The following is a 20690-nucleotide window of genomic DNA, read 5'->3' as shown; positions in this document are numbered from 1 at the left end:
TCCTAGCGAGGACGAGGGACACAGATGAACCCAAATTCAATATTTCCGACAAGAAGCTAGGTCAGTGACTGTGCCCTTTCTCTTCTAAATGCATTTACTGCCGGTTTAGGAATTGGTCACGTGGGTCGTGCTTTTGGCGCCAAAAAGAGACATGACGTCATGGCCGTCTTTTTACGGCTGTACATGCATGGTGGAGAGAATCAACCTAAGATATCCGCGAAAATCGTTAATTTATTTTCGCTCAGAGCAGCAAGAAAGTGATTCGAGTACAAACGAAGCTTGAGAAACAGAAATTAGGGGTGAGGAACAAAATCTAGGAGGTGTTGAGCAAAAGGTCGGGGGTCGAGATGCAACTACACATTTGAATTTGCCGCCAAGCTACAGGTGGGCAGTACTGCAGTACACATAAGTTACCTTTAAAAATGCGACCGCACCGGTTGGCCAGCCTCTGTGCGAACTCATAAAGGGTACATATTTCCGTAATATTTGTTTTTACATTTCCAAACAACGCAGGATACGTTGACAGTCCAAAAAAACGGTGCCGCGTTTTCTGCAACTCCACGACTCCACATTCTCTGATTGGCGGAGCTCATCTCAAATGGCTTCGTGAGAGGTGTTTTTCGGACGGGGTGGACGAGGTTTGAAATGGCCCCGCGGCGTAAGAAAGAACCGAAACGGGGCCGCGTCACGGCGGCGGCTCCTAAAGGTGAGTCCTTTCTCGTCGGTGAACTGATTGGAGAACAGGTTGCGTGTACCTCGCAGGTTCCCACGTTCCCACGTGCGCATTCTGCGACCTGCCGGAAAGCGACGACATCCACGGAGAGCTGCTGAGCAGCGGTAGCGGCCTGCACGTTCATTACTTTTGCATGGTGAGTTCGCGGCCCATTGTCTCCGAGATGCCGTGCTACATGACGCGCACCTGTCGTTGCGCAGCTCTTCTCCAGCGGCCTGCACCAGAGAGGCGAGGAGAATGAACCGCTGCGTGGTTTCGTGGAGGCTGACGTGCGCGCAGAGCTTCGCCGTGGCAGCCGACTGGTCAGTGTAACCACTTCCTCCGTTGCAATCAGTTTCGATGCAGTGCAGGATGCTTAAACTGCGGAAGCAGTAACTCAAGTAAAACACTCAAGTCTGCGGATAAAACACGCAGGAGAAAGCTCCGAAGGGGAGGTCAGCAAGCGTGCGTGAATGTACCAAATGCGTAGAGTGAATACGAAACTTTTAAATGTTACCTGTTGCGCCGGTAAGCTGGGGGGCAGGTTCGCTTCCCGGCCACGGCGACCGCAATTCGATGCGGGAGAAATGCGATGCGTTTAAATGTGAACAGATCCGAAACTAATTGTATTTCGTTTCCAGTGATGCCTGTAGTTTTAATGCAGTCATTGCAAACTCGGCGTTCATTTAGCACTGATTCATGTTTCCAAACTGGCTACAAGGCCACTGTGTAAGATTTTTACTCTTTAGTTGAGGGTTAGTCCCTGCAGGAGCATGTACTTACAGTAACACAAGCACTCTAGTAGCTTTCAGTATGCCTATACTGCACGAATAAGTATTGAGGACACTTGCGAGGCGTGAACGGCGTGCGCTCTTCAGGTCCGGTGACCAGACGATGACGAGACAGAAAAAGTTTTTATCTCGCGTTGCCATAGCAACCGGCACTCAGCGGACAATCCGAATGCAATGCCTTCGTCCCTGCGGCTGACTTCGCTGCGCGGCTCAACCATTTCGGAGTTTTCGCAGGTCGCCGGTTGCTCTAGCAACTGGAGATGAAACCTTGAAGTTTCGTCGTGCGGGCGATGGGCGCACGCCGTTGCTTGGGCGATCGCGCCTTGCATGCTAACGGTGAAGTTGCCCCTACGTTAAGGACGAAAGAAGGGGATTTTTCGAGGGGGCTTGTTCTTTTGTTAGACACAACTCGTGAAGCCAACAGACATTGGTTTCATTAGTTTCATTCAGAGGCCATGGGTTCAGATCCCACCGACAGAAAGGGTGATTTTTCGTTCACTTTAATTTCCTTGAATTTAAGTCAGAATCATTACACTGCAGTTAAAGAAACAATAAATAATGACCCTTATGCTTTCCTCACCTACCCTAAGGAGTAGTATTTATCTTACGCCACGTACTTATGACATCTTAAACAGATCGCACCAGTTTGCCGTTCAGTTCAATCATTGTAGCACCTGGAAAACCCGGTGTGCACTGGTGCAATTTGTCGAAAACACCATTACGTTCACATTTCAGTTTGTTTGTGCGGATTGTTACATTGTTTGTGCACAAGGTTCGGAGGCACCGCAGATATTTGTTTTGATAGTGTTTTGAAAGCTGTAGCATACGTCCGGGAAGGAGCAACCAAACGTGGTCCCCGTCATTTTAAGATAGCTGTGCGTAAGTGTGCAGCAAGCGTGTGAAGCGTGTATTTCAGGTGTGTTCATTTTTGTCTTGGCTGCTGCGCAGATCTGTTGTTTCTGCAAACGAAGGAATGCCACGGTAGGCTGCTGCCTGCGTGCTTGCAAGAAAGCATTTCACATGCCCTGTGGTGTGTCCAAGGACTGCCTGCTACAGTTCTTTGGCGACTTCAGGTGAGCTAAAGCAAATAGGTCAAGACCGCGTGCTCCAGTGCAGTTGAAGTTTGTGCTTGTTGATGCATTACCGTCAAAGAAAGCAGCGTTGGTTGAACGACACTACACAAAGACGCATTAGCGCCTGTGTTGCATGTCTTTTTTCTTGGGTCCTTGTTTAACCAGTGCTATTTTCTTCGACTGTGTACTTCTTCGCATAGTTTCATGTGGCAGTTGAACTGCCACAACGGGTCAAATCTTTTTGTGCAATGAAAGGAAGGGTACTGCCTCCTTTGTTGATTATACGGATTAATTCAATTAAACCAGCCCAAGCTGTTGCAACAGATTATTTTTCTGTGACCAAGAAGGCAGCCCAGAGGTTTGTATGCAGAAAAAAGAAAAAAGCATTGCAGTGACTTTTGCTTGCCTTACCGGATGCGGCAGTGTTCTGGTCATCATGTGACGTGATAACTTGAATAGAGATCTGCAACTTTGCATCATGACGGGTTTCTTGTTGTCCCTTCCTCCTCTTCACAATGTAGCAACCTAGAATCCCAGCACAGCATGCTGCCCCTTATCACAGCCACGATTCTCAAGGGCAGTTTTTTTTTTTTTTTTAATTCAGCCGCAGGAAAAATCGTGTTCGCAACAGCACCTGTCCATTTTGACTTCTGTGTGGCAGGATGTGCCCATTCTCTGCGATCATCCACACCGTCACCGCGTCGTCTGAAAGTTCTGAAGACCACCAGCCCACACTCGATTGCCATGTATACGACGAGGCTTTGCCGACTGCTCGGTTACCTACAAGCCAGGCAGGCGTTGGCACAGTGGGCATGGGGTCTAACCTGCTGTTAATCCTTCCTCACTTATACTTCCAGGAAGTCTGCTGTTGTATTACAGCACCTTGCCTAATCTGCCCCTCTAATCTCGTTGCTGCACAGCCAGCCTAGACTACCTGAAGAGGCAGTGGCTCTGAGACTACAGGCCTGGCCACTTCATTGTGGACGCTCGTGAACATGGCACTATTTAATTCTCGTTGCTTTCTGAAGTGTTACACGCTTCGTTTGTTTGGAGCTGCGCTGAAGCTTCTCATGTCGAGGGTGTGGCCGGGCGATATGCTAGAACAGCTGAAGTCTAAATAAAAACCCTCTCACCCCTTCTCGTGAGGTAGGGAGGGAGTCGCGCTTTCCGCTGGAGAATCAAGGTCACGTGTGCAGATGCCTTTGCGAAAGATGTGCTGCCTGCAACATCCTCAGTTGTGGCACTCTACAGCATGCGCTGAGCTGTCAGAAGTGTGCCACTAAGCAAAAAAAAAAGGGGAAGAGGGATGGTTGGGGGGAAGGCAGAATGAAAACAAGAACCAAGTTTGCAGTGCACCTTGCTTCTCTCTTCCCTAATATTAATAATTGTTGCGGTTTAACCTTCCAAAACCACGATATGATTATGAGAGATGCCGTAGTGGAGGGCTCCGGAAATTTGGACCACCTGGGGTTCTTTAACATGCACCTAAATCTAAGCACACGGGCCTCAAGCATTTCCGCATCCATCGAAAATGCGGCCGCTACTCCCGGGATTCAATCCCGCGACCTACAAGTCAGCAGTCGAGCACCATAACCACTAGACCACTGAGGCAGGCTCTCTTCCCTAATATTACTGTTCAGCAAAGAATGGCTTAAGTCTCTACTATGGAATTCCTGGAACCAACTTCGTGGCTTGAGTGAGTGACACCTTTGGCCAGAGTTAATGTGCGTGAACATAAAAAAGTGGCACAAGAGGACAGGACGAGTGCTGTGCGACAGTGGGCTTGCACGTCAGCAGACACTCTCGCGCTATAACCGAAGAAGAGCAGACACAGATGATGCGTTGATGTAGGCACCGACGGCCTCGGAGCTCCCCTCTCTATTTTTTTTTTTCAATAAAGATGTTGAAAAAGAGCTGTGTGCATATGTGTTTGGTCTCAGTAGCTAAAATCACTTGCAGGCATGCACCTTAATTGATCACCATAAAAAAAAAAATTCACGATCGTGATAAGCAGGAAACTTGAAAAACTTTCCAATTTCACATTCTACGACTAAACAATACCTAGTGATCTTAAGTACAATAGTTATTGCGCTGTTGAAACTCACTACAACGAAGTCCTGGAGGTCCCAGTCAGAGCAGCCTGATTTGGTTCAGTAATGCCCGCTTCAACTTTCAAATCAAACATCGAATAGTTTTTTGACAAGGCAATTGCTGTATGTGATGGATGACATGGTATGCCAAGAGATGTGTGAAGAGAATGGGCATCTATTTTGTGAGAACCACTGTGTTAAGTGAAGGAAAATGGACCTTTTAAAGGCACAGCCACACCTGCGAGCTGTAGGACTGCCACCAAAGTGGTTTGGTGAAGACAGTTGGACGAATGGTGGCTTTAGCTGAAACATCAAATGGGCGAGACGCAGCAGAGCATTCATTTGTGTTAGACCAGTAGTGTTAGGCAAGCCAGTATGCTGTACAGTACTCGTGTATTGAAACACGACATCGTCTTTCTTTAGTATAACGACTGCTATGAGTGATGGCTCGTGGTAACCGCGTCGCGTCACTGCAAATCTGGCCGCTAAATTTGATGTTGGCATTGATGTAAGTGTTAGTCAGTTATGCTGCTATGTCACAAACTGTAAACAGTAGTACAGTGGTTACGGTGCTTGGCTGCTGACTCGAAGGTCGTGGGTTCGATTTAGACCACAGCAATCGCATTACGATGGAGGCAAAATGCTAGAGGCCCATGTACTCTGCAATCTGCCTCTTTCACAGCGCCCCCACGCATGCACTCTCCCCCTAGTGGAAATGTCGCGAAACGTCTCATCATCTCGGAGGCTTTGCTTCTGGCAATACCGGTTGTCCCGGCCCCTACCAAGACAGCACAGGGCAGCACAGGGAAATGAAAAAGGTGGATTTCAGTGCATGTGGTCTAAATTTCCGGAGCCCTCAAATACGGCATGCCTCGTAATCATATCGTGGTTTTGTGGCCTGTAAAATTCCCAGATATATTATTATTATTATTTTCATCATTATTATTACTATTATTATTATTACTATTACTACTACATGGCCTTAACTTTTCCAGTTTCAATCCATGAGTACCGTACATGACAGCAAGTGCCAGTGTTAGACACAAGTACAGTGTCCTTAGATCTACGTTCACGTTAAAAAAAACCCACATGGTCTTAATTAATCCGGAGTACCGTATTCCATTATAGTGTGACTCTAAACCATATTGTGCTTTTGGCATGTAAAACCGTATAATTTCATTAATTATCTTTGTTGTATAATTTATTGACATCCTGTTTTAATCAAGTATATTATCAATCTAATTGTTCTTGTGAATTCTTAACACAGTACAATAAGATAATTGCATTGTGTATGCACGAAGGAAGTGTCTAACGATGTTAAATGTTGTTTTGTTTGGAGTTATCTGCTGCTCCCACTCCTGCAATCGTCCCTGTATATAGGGAAGGCAGTGTGTACAAGTGAATACTTTGCATTACCTGTTGCGTCGAGGGTGTATTGCGCAAACCCGCCATGGTGGTCTAGTGGTTACGGTGTTCGACTGCCGACTTGAAGGTCATGGGATTGAATCTCGGCCATGGCGACCACATTTCGATGGAGGCAAAAGGGTTTGAGGCCTGTGTACGTAAAATCCCAAGCAAGTGCCTCCCCTGCAGTGAAAGATAATCCTTAAGATTTGGAGCGGGGGCCCTTGCTCGGTCCCGGAACAAAATTCAAGATGGCAGCGAAAGAGCCGCGCATGCTTTCAATGAAATGCTTTATTGAATGCGCATGATTTCATTCTCGTTATTCGCCCTCATCAGGCGAATAAAAACGGTGAATGAAGCAGCAAAAATGGCGGAAGGAGAGGGGTGGGGAGTTGGGGGGTGGTGCTTGCTCGGTCATTGGCGCATATTTCAAATCTCCCGAATAAGGGAGGGGGGGCACTTGCTCAGGATTTTACGGTACTGAGATTTAGGCTTACTATAAAGAACGCCAGATTGTCAAAATTTCCGGAGCCCTGCACTACGACGTCCCTCATAATCATATTGTGGTTTTGGTATGTAAAACCCCAACAATTATTATTATTATTACAGGGTGTACTGTGGAGCACATCGTCCTCGCCAGAATGTGGTGCCGATGGAGCGGGACGGGGTCAGCCTGTGCTCCATCTGCTCCGAGCAGATGACCCATCCGTCAGTGGATGTGCTGGTGACGCCCTGCTGCAGACAACTCTTCCACCGGGCATGCATACAGGTCAGTCGCACACAACACACGTAGCAGCAGTACGGCCGTGACCACCGTTTGAGAGACCCCATTCTTTTAAGGCACACTAAAGTGAAACAGTGAATCAGTTTAGATTGGTAAATTGTACTCTTAGAACTCTAATGTCATAAATTTCACCATCATAGGTTTATTAACAGAGGAGAAAATCAAAGCCAAAGTTCCATGTTTAAGTTCTTGCGCCGAAATCGCCACACGTGACGTCACAGATTTCAAAGTGTATTTCTCATATTTTGGCGACATTGGCTCAGTGAAAATTTTGGAAACTTGGCATGTCAAGTCAGTGGCCCCGTCAGAAGACAATGTATTTCATTTTTACTGATTAGGAACTACGTAGGGCCTAGTGGACGGCGTCAAAAAATCTGTGACGTCACAAGCCTGGTGCGGGGAATTTTAAGGTGGCATCACCACCCGAACTTTCTTTTTAAGGGTTTTCTCACTTACCAAGCGCATATTTACAACATCCCAGAGGGGATTATAGTGGAACCCAGGGAGCCTTTGTCGAAGAGAGTTGTCAACGTGGTTTTGTGTGCTCGCATAGCCAGCTATGTTTACATGAAAATCACTCTGGGTTCCGCCTCACTCGGTGCTCTGTGAAATCGAAACTGTGACATGGTGCACTGAAACAGTCTCCAACTAATTATTTGTCACATGCTTGAACAAATGAGCTTTCCAGCCATGATAAGTGGGTCTTTAGCCACTTAGCCACTTATCGCAACAGAAAAAACAAGATGTAAAATTTTTGTGTCTGTACTTCTGTAAACGAGTGAGTTGGTATCGCGCATTTGACATGCATGCTCACATCTACCTGCAAACTGTTGCGTACGTGAAACTAGAAGCGTCCCACGCGTTGGGCGTGTAGCACGCATAGAACTCTGGCGTTCAAATGTGCGAAGCTTCGGTGTGCATACGTGGATCTAAAATATGCAGTAAAATCTGTAGTAAATATGTAGAATATGTAGTAAATTTCGAATCGAATTAAAGTAAAAACAGTTGAATATTGAATTGAATATCAGAAATTTTATTTTCACAGGCCTCAATTTTTACAAATTCTTGTGCAAAATAAATGTTTTTTGCTTGTTTGCCTGATGTGCGATATTGGGTGGGAGTGGGAAGTACAGTGATGTAAATAACTGTACAGAGGGGATGGAAAGAAACGTGAACTGCGCGGAGCGCTGTTTTCATCGCGCCCTGGCCTTGGTGGCAATGAAAATATGCTAGATGGTGTTTGATTGTATCATGGATGACTCTAGAGGCTTTTTATCACCATCCAGGCTACAACCGTTTGAAAATAAATGTGAAACAGCAGAGAATGTAGATGCCGCATGTTCGTGTTTCTTTCCATCCCCTCTGTACTGTGTGCTGGTTTAAGCTGCCGAACTAGCACGCAACCGTAATAATAGAGTAGAAATATCGCCTTTCCATGAACATTGTCAAGCGGCAACTATGCGAGAAATCGAAAAGTAGATATCTGATTCACGAATCGAACTATTCGCAGAGCTGCTATTTGATTCGTAGTCACATAAATCAAGTGTTCACATGCCCTTAACTGAAATTGTCTGTCATTTTGTGCAGCGTCAGGCGGTGAGTGCGGGCAGCCACTTTTTCCGATGTTGCCACTGCAACAACCAGGAGGCCTTCCAGAGAGAAATGCAGGACCACGGCATCTATGTGCCAGATCAGTGAGTAGTGCCTCCCGCTCAGTGGGACTCCCTCCCCTCCAGGTTTGCCATTCCTTGCAGAGATGCTTCCTGGGAGCGGGAGCCCCACGCCTTTGAGGAGCTGCTCTTCCGGTACCAACACTGTGATGCGCCGCGTTGCTCCTGCCCCTTGGGGCGCAGCCACAACCAGCAGGATGGGTAAGGGTGCCGCGCCTGTGAAACCCGGCTATACTATATTGTGCTATACTACACTATGCTACAGTATACTGTTGTAATATGTACCTGTTTGATTTCGTTGACGTTAAGATGAAAGTTTGAACGGAACCATGTGCAAGCATAAGTATGCTCCTATACAGGGTGTTTCAAGAAATGTGTCTAGTATTTTTCAAAAATCACAGGAAGGAGGTATCTGCGTGCTACCTGCGGCGTTACCTTTACGGTGGGAGAGGGCATTTTGAGATGCGTACAAACATTAATTATGGCAGTAATTATAGAAATTAAGAAAATTAACTTTTTAACCAGTGGAAATAAGTGGTCGAGTTAAATGGGCGAATGGAAGCCCTTTCTGAGAATAGCCTATAGCCGCTTTGAAATTTCTGAAAGGTGGCCACTGGTAATCACCGAGGAGCGATGAAATCTGGCTAATTTTGCTGGCGATACCGAAACCTATGCACCAAAAAGCGCGTCTGCCATTCACTGTGGAAACGCCCTCCGTGACGACACTGTTTTCCTCGCACGGGGGTGGGGGGAAGGGATAAGCGAACGCTGTTATCATCCGTTGATCTAGATACTTCGTTTCGTGGCAACGCTTATCCTCATCGCCGTGCGACGATGTTACGGACAAGCAACGGAAGGAAGGAAAACGAAAGAGGAAAGACAGGGACGTTAGCCAGTTTGGCATAACCGGTATGCTACCCTGCGGAAATGCACGTAGGCGTGATGGCGGCAGCTGGCAAACACGGCAGTACGGCTTAATCGCTGACAACCCTTACGATAAGCATCTTCAGTTAACTGCTCGGTAGTGCACGTGGCCTAGCGCAGTTGTGTGCGTACTGCATGCATTTAATAGGCGAGAACTCAAATGTGCTGCGCCGCCATTCCTGCTGCCTCTGTGCGAACCGCTAAGTGCGCCGCATAGACACGTTGCCTTCACGGACGAAACCAGCTCACCATTGCCGCGCCCATGTGCAGTCAGGAACTAAGTGCGCATCACGAACCCTTTCATGATAAATGCGTGCATACGATACAGCAACAGTAAAGTGACTGCGTGAGCTTAGTTGGCGACGTGCTGCACACAACTAGGAACGATCGGCTTGACACGGCAGCAAATGCTGCGTATCGGCGGAGATTCGCCGATGTGTGTGTGCACCGTTTACATGCGCACACGCATCGGGGGAAAGCCGGATGAGTCGTCCACCCTTCCGCCACAGTCTTTGTGTTTCGCGTCATCGTTTCCAAACGCTTCATGCGAGAGAGCCGTAATCTATTCCGCGCTTTGCTGTTATCAGCGGCGCTCATCACGAGATGCAAAAGTGGCGGTTGGCACATACGTAGTTAAGCGGGGTTCGCAGCAGGTACTGATTGTACTGGGAGGCATTAAAGCTATTTCGGACGTGGCTGTGGTGATTTGACCGAGCGGAATAAAAAAGCATTAATTTGTTTTTCGGACGATTTCGCGGTCCCTAGGGAGTCCGAAAAATCGGACGTTGACTGTAGATAGCGTTTCATCTGAGACTTGCAGAGACTTGCATGAACATGCACATGAGTGCTGCAAGTTCTAGCTCGCGTGATTCTTATTGAGGCCGAGAACTTTCCAGACCACCCTTGTATGTACATATATGCAATATTGCCTCCCTCCCAAATAAAAGCTGTTCGAGGACAGCTTTTATTCTGCAACTCCCCCGTCTGTATTTTGTAACTATACAAAATGGCAAGTTAAACAATTATTCAATAGTTGGGGACGGCTCATCTTGACAGTGGAGCAAAGGCTACGGAGTCGGGGCATCCGCACATTCATGTTACTCCGCAAGTAGCACGATTTCGGTTTTGCTTGCTCGCACCGTTAACGCGTTTAGAAAGACGTATATATGAAAAATGCAAATGGAGAGAGACGTTTCGATTGTTCACTGTACATTTCAGTGTCATATTACGAGTATATTTTTCTTGGAGAACTAAACGGCGAGTTTGCGGCCGCACGCAGACCCGCACACGTCCTGGATGCCATATTTACTGTGGAAAGCAGGTGTGTAGGAAATGTGGTGCCGTCTAAGAAATGGAAAGAAAAAGACATTATTACAAAGTGAACTATAATTGTATTTTACCTGCGATTTCTCATAACTATATGAGTCTCATAATAAACAAACAACATTTATTTCAGCAAGGCAAACAAGAAAATTATCAATAAACTTGGGTACTGCTTCTTGGCGCGCTAGCAGGCATGCGTTTCGGCTCTGCAGCTTCCACAGTACTGCCAAGAAAAGTTGCCCCCTAATATATACTCCATATGCTATAGCGGTGTCACGTGATGCACTGCTGTCCGCGATCGAGCCCAATCAGGATCCAATTTCTCAACAGCGTTTGGCTTCTTTCTGCAGCTTGCGTAAGAGAGCCAATCACGATCGTAAAACTCGATAAGGATCAGGCACGATCGTGATCAAAAGTGGCCGTGTGACACCGGTATTGTAGTACTACATGCCAAAACGTGCAGAACCATATTTAACACAAACTGTGCCCTCTTCCATGACATGTACTCTCTTCGCCGATACGTGAAAGATAGAGTACCTTGGCAAAGTGCGACCTATTAAGTGAAAGGTTAACTGCAGGTCTGAAGCAGTTTGCCGCTGTGTAAGGGAAGCGACATAGTTTTGGGACTTGCAGCCCCACATTCCAAATGCCCTCCGGACCAATATGTAGTATGTTTCATATTGGAAAACCCATGGCTAACGAATAATTTGTAATGTGACGTAACTTTACCTCCGCAAGTTGTGATGTGCGAGGTACAGTGCAATCTCTTTGATATGCGTAGTCTGCTTTTCGGTATGATACTTTTTTTTTCCCTTTTCCGTGAGAGCAATCTACTTTTATGCAGTTAGTGCAATCGCATTTTCCCATGTAAGTAGTAAGTCTGCTGAAGTGGAATATCACTGCTACTTTTGAGAAGGGAGAGAGTAAAACATCGTTATTACGAATTTCAATTGAGCGAGGAGCATGGGAGGAACCCCTAGTCCGGGGTCCCTAGGATGACTCCGGCGATGTGAAACTCTGTTATGTTCCTCTGCCAGTTTCGAAGAACCGGGAATGACGTGTTGCGGGCCCACAGCAGGGCAGATTATGCTGCAGCAGTGCGGTAAAATTGTCGTGAGAGATGTGGGGTGTCGAACAATGCTGCTTTGCATAAATTGTTACGTGGAACAGCGTCACTCGATGCCACATGAGTCTTTGCTGTTGATTTTGTCGCAGGGCACAGCTATTTTTGTTCATTTTGGAGCTTCTTTCGGATAATGCAATTTTTAACACTGGAGAGCCGTTTTATGATCGGCAAACACCCGTGGAGCATTCGCGAAAACTACCGTATTTACTCGAATCTAACGCGCACCTTTTTTCCGGTAAAACGAGTCCGAAAATAGCATGCGCGTTAGAATCGAGTACCGAAAAAAAAAAAAAGAAACTCAGTTATCGTATTGCCATCGGCATTTCAAAATGACTGCCTCCTATGCGCCTTGGCCATTACTGTTCATACGTGTGCTGAAGAGATTGCCATCCCGTTCTGCGTTCGCATCAACGGCATGGAAGTGCCGACTCCAAATACCCGACGAGTGCACCACGATGCAGCATTTAAAAGAATAGTTATTACATGTGCAGAGACGGACGGAAATCGGGCCGCATTGCGGTCATTCGGAGTTCCCGAAACGTGCGTGCGAGACTGGCGCAAACAGAAGCAAGAGATATTTTACAGCAAAGCTTCACGAAAAGGTTTCAGTGGACCAAAGCAGGGCCGGTTTCCCGAAATCGAAGAGCGTTGACAGCGACAAGGAGTTGTCCGACAGCGACGAGGACTGATCCATTACACGACTCGTATCGCCGCCGTAGTGGTGACAGTTTTAGTGGCAATGCCCGCCTTTTGACTTTGCATTTTACTTTTTTGAAACTATAGTTCTTTAAAACCCAAATACTTGTTCTTCTGAATGTGCGAAGTTTGACTCCTACGGACTTTTTTGTTCTTTTCTCTCACGAAAAGTGGGTGCGCGTTACAATCGATGTATTACTTTTTGGGGGGGGGGGGGTCACGGAAAACGGGTGTGCGTTACAATCGAGGGCGCGGTAAAATCGAGTAAATACGGTATCATCATCATGCCAGCGTGCACTCTCTTCGTCCTCCTCTTCGTATTCTGTTTCGCTCCCTGAACACGTACGCCAGATGCGTGCTCTCCTACTGCGGCGATTTGTCAAGCATGGGATGCAATCACTCGAATGGGCGAGACGAGTATAGAGAGAAAGAAAGAGAAAAAAAATTCAATGACAGAGAAGGAAATAGACAGAGGGAAAGAGGTAGTAAGAAACGGACACAAGAAAGAGGTAGAAAAACAGAGAGGAAGAAAGAAAAAAAAAATAGAGAAACAAGGAGGGTCGCCCAGCTCTACTGTACCTTCTGACTTTGCACCACAAGTGCGAAGCCGCCTTCATTTTTTTAATGATGCTTATTATCTTTCGGTTCCTGCAAAGATAGGCTCATCTGTAGTTAAGTAAAACTTTAGAAGGCTGTGGCATTTGCTTTTCAGAGGTGGTATGCACACTAGCTTGCCCTTATGGGCATGCAATCCAGATTGACATCGTGAGCCAGACGGCTGGTGACTCCACCTTCAGAGAACATTGCCCGAGTGCATGAGCGGATCTATTTCTTTAGTCGTGGAGGCTATAGGCTGCCTGCCCTGCGAAGGTGGTCTAGTGGTTATGGCGCTCGACTGCTGACCCGAAGGTCGCGGGATCGAATCCCGGCCACCGCGGCTGCATTTGCGGTGGAAGTGAAAATGTTTGAGGCCCGTGTACTTAGATTTCGGTGCACGTTAAAGACCCCCAGGTGGTCGACATTTCCGGAGCCCTCCACTACGGCGTCTGTCATAATCATATCGTGGTTTTGGGACGTTAAACCCCAGATATTATTATTATTATACTATAGGCTGCCGCACTTTGATCATCTGGGTGGGGCCTTTCCAGGTTTCTTAAGTTGTACAGTTGAACGCCTTTATATCGAACTTGCTAAAAAACGGGAATTCATTCGATACTATATCGTATAACTTGATATATAACCTTTAAAGAGCTTTTTGCATTTAACGAGTTATGTGCAAGAACGGGTTGTAGGCGAAAAAATTCGGTATCGATACGGCCCTCCTGATCACACTGCTCACTCTCCCAAATGCATTCGGGAAAGACCCCTTCCGTGAGAAAAGTCCAACTTTCTGTGAGGGAAAGCCAAATTCTTGGGGCGTTCACGTTGCCCGGTGTTCGATATATGAAGTGTTCTAGCAATCTTTGTTCAATGTAGCCATAAATTTTCCTATGTATTGACATTAAAGCATTGTTGTGTTCAAAAATAGTTCGATATAGAGGATAATTTGATTTAGCCGAGCTCGATATAGTCAGGTTTGACTGTACTAGACTACAGGTTTCACTTATAGTTGTTCTGTAGAAAGCATTGCATATTGAACCCAATGGCCCTGTCAAACAACGTACAGCGAGCCTTCTGCGACCCCACTGCTTGCGTAGCTTCCGCAGTGTTGCCTGCTAAGTATGAAACAGAGTGTAGAGGCAAACTGATCGCTGTGCAGTCGTTGGAAGATGGTGGTGTGTGACAGCTGCGGCTCCCAGGGTGTCCATGCATCCTGTGGCAATGTGGGAGGCACCCACTGGGTCTGTACAGACTGCCGCCACGTCATCAACCGAGGTGAGCTATTATGCCGCACGTGCTTTTTTTCTTGTCGCTTTACGCATGAGCCTGTACGACCCTACTTTCAAAATCTATGATGTGGGGGGGTGTATGGAGCTGAAAGGGGAAACTGGCATCTACCCATTCGTAACACAAAGCTACAAGGAAATTCGTTACGGATTTCTCGAAAAGAAAGGCTTCCTAGTTGACAAAAAGAATTCGTCCTGGTCTGGGTATCGAACCTGGGTATCGAATTCGGGGCAATCACGCTACCAATTTAACTAACCAGGAGGCTAACAATTGGCAGGGTGAGGTTGAATTAATTCACAACTCGAAGCACGTGGACACTGCATATGCGGTTGTTATCACTACTGAACACAATGTCGAATTGTTCTAAAACTTGCGTCAACATGCTTGCATCCAAAAAAGGCAGTTGTGGATTGGGCCAATCAGCTTTTCACCAAAGCATGGGAGACAGTACCAATTGCCGGCGCTGCTGTGCAAATGTATCTAGTTGTGTTTCTTTCTTCACACGCAACACAGTGATGGAAGCATTCAAAATCCACCAAATGTATTGTGGAGAGGTAGGTGCTGACCACTGAGCAGCTAATCTCAAGCTGTCCATCGAATGGACATCTCCACTTCAGCGGAGCGCATTCAGTTACTCGAGAAAGTCGATGCACCGCACCTGCATAGCACGCTCCCAGCGTTCAAAGAAAGAAACCGGACGAAATGCACAGTTGCAGAACAGTTATAAACAAACTTGACAAATCTGTCCTTGCATACGAGCGTGTCTCAGATGCTTGTGAACGACACAGGAAATGCTTACTGACCTTCACAGGTGCGTTCAACAGGAGGCTGCATTAAACTTGATTCGAGGGCTAACACGATCAAAGAGTCAGAGTTAATGCACGGCCTTCAAGATTCGCACGGCCAAAAGCGGATTTCGGGAAGCCACTTTTGTAGCTTCGAAACACATTCCGTTCGTCTCATTTATGTCGAGAGCTGTAAAAGCTCCGCAGTGTCAAAATGACATCACGGAAGAGGAACCGTAAATGGGGGAGGGGGGTGCTCATCAAGCTCCGCCCAATCGGCAGAGGCCGAAATGGACAGTTCGAGAATAGCTCCCCCGCTTTTGACAGGCACTCGTGTATATTGCAAAAGCAACCGGCAGAAGGTCAAGGTAGGCTAACTCAAGTTGCAGCTTTCAGTGTCTGGGCAACACTGTTTAAAGGGGCCATGACACCCAATTTTCGATCATAATCTGTGTGATGTGGGTTAATCCTTGTGCGTTCACAAACAAACTGCCAAATCTTAGCGCATTTGCTCGAGCACTTAATTTATAACTGAATATTTTTATAAACATGCGCGTGGCCTGAGAGTCGGGCAACACTGGCACACTCTGCAAGCGGTGACTTAACAAGCTGCTCGATGTGCGAGTCTCAGCATTCCGGCGAACGATTTTGTTCCGTGCTCAAATGGGCGTGCAGTCAAGCTATTTCAGCTTTCTTCAGCTTTGCATTGAAATTCAACAACTTGCAGTGGCTGAAACTTAGGTAGAAGACGATGGCTCCGCTCCATGCAGTGCATGATGTCACAAACACCTTGGCAATATGGTGACCGCCGGCAGAGCCGTATATTCCTTCGGAGAGTTCGGCGGAGGGGCGGAGCCAACAACCGTCCAAATTTAGCGGCGGCGCTGTCCGCCATTTTGTGCCGCGGCACTGTAAGCTCGCGTTGGCGTGCGCCCGCAACGCTCCGTCTCTGGCGAACCCTTTCTTCAGCGAGTTAAAGGGCTGATATACTCCAGCGTAACGTCGACGCGCGCGCACGCTCGGCACAGTGACGCTACGCTAACAAACGTGCAGCACTCTATAGGCCAACGCGCGATGCGACTGACGCGCCCAGCGTCCGTCAACGCGCCCCGGCTGCAGCCGGCGCGAGATGCGACATGCTGCATTCCACGCCGGCGACGTTATTCAGACTGAACAGCGTCTGTGTCTCTACGTGAAGAAGGGACGCCGAGTGCGCTCAATTGCGCATGCGTCAAGGCGACGTAGTGCGTCGCGCAAGTGGTAGTATAGAGTGGTCTGTTTTCGCGTCAACGTAACGTGACGAACCTAGCGTCGCCATCTCCCGCCGCCGCGGGCTGACGCGAATGCACGTCGGAGTATAACAGAGCCTTTAGAGCAGCCTACTGCGCTGCAAGCCCCCATTGCGACGTCCGTGCAGGTCCACGATGTTCCACGCAGCCGACACGTGCACGAACAGCAGCAAAGACACACCAGGTTGGTCACAGAGGAAGCATAAATGCCGACTGCGACGTCACGGGTACAGCATCACGAGAAACCTCGGCACGAAATGGCGTCGGCGGCGCGGAAGCGCGCTGTTGCCAGACTGTAGTGCAGCAGTTGCCAGACTGGCGGCGAGATCAAAAGAGCGCCGAACTCTCCCAAAGGGAATATACGGCTCTGACCGCCGGTAGTGGGTGCAGTTTATAGCCGGCGACTTGTAGGGCTCATTTCACACTGAAATATTCTTTCACAGTGCATTTCTCATATATGTATAGGTACGATAGAGCCTCTACTTCTCTTTCTCGCAGAAAACCGCAAATTGTTGGTCGACCGTGTCATGTCTCCTTTAAAGGGACACTAAAGGCAAATATTAAAGTTGACGTTGATTGTAGAAATAGCAGTCCAGAAACCTCGTAGTGCTACTTTTTGTGCCAAGGAAGTGCTTATTTTGAAATAAAATCACATTTAACTGGTCCGCATCGCTTTAGCGCACTTCAAATCACTTGTCTGAAAGCGGTCTTTCTGACATCGCTGTTGCCGTGCCCAACGTTGCCTGCCTTTACTGCGCGGCGGCGTGAACTGACAACGTGCACCATTCGGGCATCCGGCAACATCACATGCATGCGGCATTTTGTCGAACTTTCTGTCAGAGCGACTTTCACGAGCGTGCAAAACACACGCGGCAGTACGCGATACCGAAACTACCACTGAGACGCGACCGCATGAGCGAAGCCGGGTGCTGGGCGAAGCGCCGTTCGGCGAAAACGGAACCTTTGAACCACGCGCGCCGCTCCCTATGGCAACGCCAAAGAGGTTCTTTTTTCCATGAATCAAATGGAAATGAAAAAGCAGCATTTTATTAGTACGTCTCTTGATGCACGGAAGGCTCTATTTTTTTTTTTGTTACAGCTAGTTTGATTACGAGTGATTAATTGTAGTCGGACGGTCTCACGTCATCGGGATCATATCCAAAATGTGCCGCTCGTGGCACTCATCATGTGATACATTTAGCTTAATTTCTCGGTAAGTAGGGCACTGCTGTTGATAATATTGCCGTTTTAGACATTGTCATACATTGAGCTTTCACTGTGACATAAATTGTTATTTGCCTTTAGTGTCCCTTTAAGAACACTTTTCATACAACTGTCGCGACATGTTTTATAGAGTGCGTGTGTGTGTATAATGGCCCAGCTTGCATTGCACGTACGCAGTCCCCAGTGCAGCCCAGCAGTCGTCCAGCGGTCGCAACGAAAGGCACCACCCGTCGCAGCAGCCCGAAGTTATCGAGATCGACAGCGATGACGAGGACGAAGCGCCTCGGCCACAGCAGCACGCGGAGTGCAAGACGTCAAGCGACGCGGAGCGCATGACGGCAAATGGGCGCCGCCTTCTGGACTTCACCATGCACGGTGCACGCGACAACAGCGCCACCCTGCAGCTCATGCTCGAGACGATCAGCGGCAGCGTCATTGTGGCGGACATCTCACTTGCCGACCGTTCGCTCTTCGTCTCGTGATTCGCTGGGCGACGTGCCCTGCTTCTCTGACAAAAAAGCAGCATTTGGTGCATCACGTGACGGCGAGCGAATGTTCAGAGAGCAAGATGGTTGCACAATTTCATCCTTGTTGGAGTTCACCATGTTTCTATACTTGTTTCATGGCGCTGGCAGCGCCGCAAGAGCACCGGTTGAGAGTGTCCTCTGTGTTTCTGTTTACTGGTTTTGGCTAGCACAAAGTTCAAGCTCCTGTTAATAAATGGGTAAGGCCATGGTATGCTGTTCGCTCGTCTGTGTTTTACTTTTACGGAGAACTTGGTGCATGGGAAGCTTTGTTTCGTGCACTGCACATCACAAGGGAAGTATGGAATAACCAGTAAAGTTGAAAGTTGGGTGAGTTGGTGACAGTTCATATTTATGTGTGAAGCAGCGCACGGAGACGTTTCGCGTCTTCCTTTTGTGCGCTGTCTCAGTGTGCTGCTTCACACGTAAAAATGTAAGGAATAATGCACGCGCAACTAATTGCAGGCCATGTAAAGCAACGCGCACGAACAACGCCTCACAGCAACAAATCTGTTGGCGTGCAGATTCACCCGCTTTAATCACGTTTGACTCAACGTGGCAACTGAACAGTAATGCAGTCAACTGGCCAAGCCGATTAAAGACGAAACGAGTGGATCCACCAAAACCAAAAGTATCGAAGGATCCTGCCACAACAGACTGTTGTATCAGACTGGTGTATGTTTACTCCGGTCATTGCTGGACCCGCCGGCTGCAAGTGCACTTGAGATGCAAATGCTAAATATGCAACCATGATCATGCGAAAAATAACAGGCTGGCACAGTAGCGTTGTTTCTCTGCATTTTGTCAGCTTACAGCGGTGCTTATGGTGACAGTTGCGGCAGGAGTCCTTTCATCATCATCAACGTGACTGCGCCCACTGCAGGGCTAAGGCCTCTCCCACGTTTCGCCAGTCAACACATTCCTGTGCTTGCTGCGGCCACATTATTCCCTCTAACTTCTTAATCTCATCTGCCCACCTAACTTCCTGCCTCCCCCTCGCGTGCTTGTCTTCTCTGGAATCTAGTCTGTTACTCTTAATGGCCAGCGGTTATCTTGCCTGTGTGCTACATGCCCTGCCCATGCCCCTGTTGCGTCATATAGCCAGCAGTTTGGCAACCGGTCTGTTTGGCATGGCAGCTTGTGCCTTCCTGCAATCTTTTTCGAAACGCAACATTTCAAAGTTTATACGTGTGTGTCGCTCATTTCTTCTGCCATAGACTTCTGCATTTCAACAATGGCATCATCAACTTGACAAATTCTTGACAAATATTGACAAAAGTGTACCACGGGATTTCTGTGGCTTCTAGATGCACTGTTAAGTACTGCAAAGACTTGTGAAATCGCCGATGGAGGTTCTCGAACACGGACATGAAGGATTATGAAATCATTTAGAGCAGTGTGATAAAATTGACTGGCCTTGCTCGAAATAATAAACATGCCGGCGAAAGACAGAGAAAGGCTTTGCCCACTGGGGGCACTTCCCTTCAAAGAGGAAGGAAATAAAAAGAAAATGGTATGCGATAGAAATTACACGAGAAGCTGATCTCTTTTAGAGAGCATTTGTAAGTAATGCATGCAACCAAGTTGAACAACTTTTTTCAGCGGGAAAAGTCTCAATCGATGTACAGTCGGCATCGATTTCGATGTACAGTCACCATCAGACAAGAAAAAGCTGAATATTCCTGCTTCTTTGGCAGGCAGCTTTGAATTTGGATTTCCAGCAATTTTTTTTTCAAACGTGCTAATGTGTACTGTGCAGTTCAACCAAATGCATTCACGAATTGGTGGGAAATTTACTTTTCTCACATGCAGTGGTCTCTTGACGCCAGTCTACTCCCACAAAAGTGAACTCTTTCTGCAAGAAGCCGCTTTGAAGGTACTCGCTTGATCTGGCTTTGACATTGGGGATCTTTAGGAGCTATAATGAAACTAAAGACAACGGAGAACTGCATGATGTGAAGCTAAATGTTAAGGCAGCATTTATGCATAATTGGAACCCTTGAGTTAACTGTTAATTGGTTTGAATTTAGCATGAGGATTATTGTTGTAAGTGCCATAGACGTGTGCAGGGTTTTTCATCAGGGGTGGCGAGGGTTCATCGCAGCGCCCCACCTCTCTACTAAGTCAATGTATGGGGCAGACTTTTCCCCCGCACTCCTCTTAAGTTACTAGGGTGCCCCCCCCCCCCATACGCCCTGTGAAGTGCTAAAATGTGTTGCATGCTTACGCCCCGCATCCCCAGAAATGGCTCGCAAGTAGATGCAAATTATTGTTTATTCAGCCAGTACTGTTTACTGCCTGTTATGACAAGGACTTTTAATGTCCTCATCTTTGACAGCAGGAAGGGCAACCCACACGGTTGAGTTGCTTTTATGTAGCATTACGGTA

General features: G+C 47.5%; 1 protein-coding gene across 3 annotated transcripts; it reads left to right on the top strand.

Annotated features, from left to right (window-relative positions):
* Positions 1-191: 191 nt before the first annotated feature.
* On the top strand, positions 192-18519 carry LOC119374640 (PHD finger protein 7). 3 transcript variants are annotated; one of them, XM_037644812.2, is made up of 9 exons: positions 192-706; positions 763-869; positions 934-1035; positions 2452-2576; positions 6680-6839; positions 8442-8548; positions 8609-8725; positions 14353-14468; positions 17963-18519. In XM_037644812.2, exons 1-9 carry the CDS (start codon positions 646-648, stop codon positions 18112-18114), a joined length of 1047 nt encoding a protein of 348 aa, XP_037500740.1. In that variant the 5' UTR covers positions 192-645; the 3' UTR covers positions 18115-18519. The 3 variants fall into 3 exon arrangements, with proteins under 3 accessions (XP_037500740.1, XP_037500739.1, XP_037500738.1); XM_037644811.2 differs by having other exon boundaries at positions 194-706; positions 17968-18519; XM_037644810.2 differs by having other exon boundaries at positions 201-706; positions 17956-18519.
* Positions 18520-20690: the final 2171 nt, after the last annotated feature.

Source organism: Rhipicephalus sanguineus, chromosome 11, assembly GCF_013339695.2.
Source record: "Rhipicephalus sanguineus isolate Rsan-2018 chromosome 11, BIME_Rsan_1.4, whole genome shotgun sequence".
Classification (NCBI taxonomy): Eukaryota; Metazoa; Arthropoda; class Arachnida; order Ixodida; family Ixodidae; genus Rhipicephalus; species Rhipicephalus sanguineus.
This window is presented reverse-complemented; position numbering and strand designations above follow the sequence as displayed.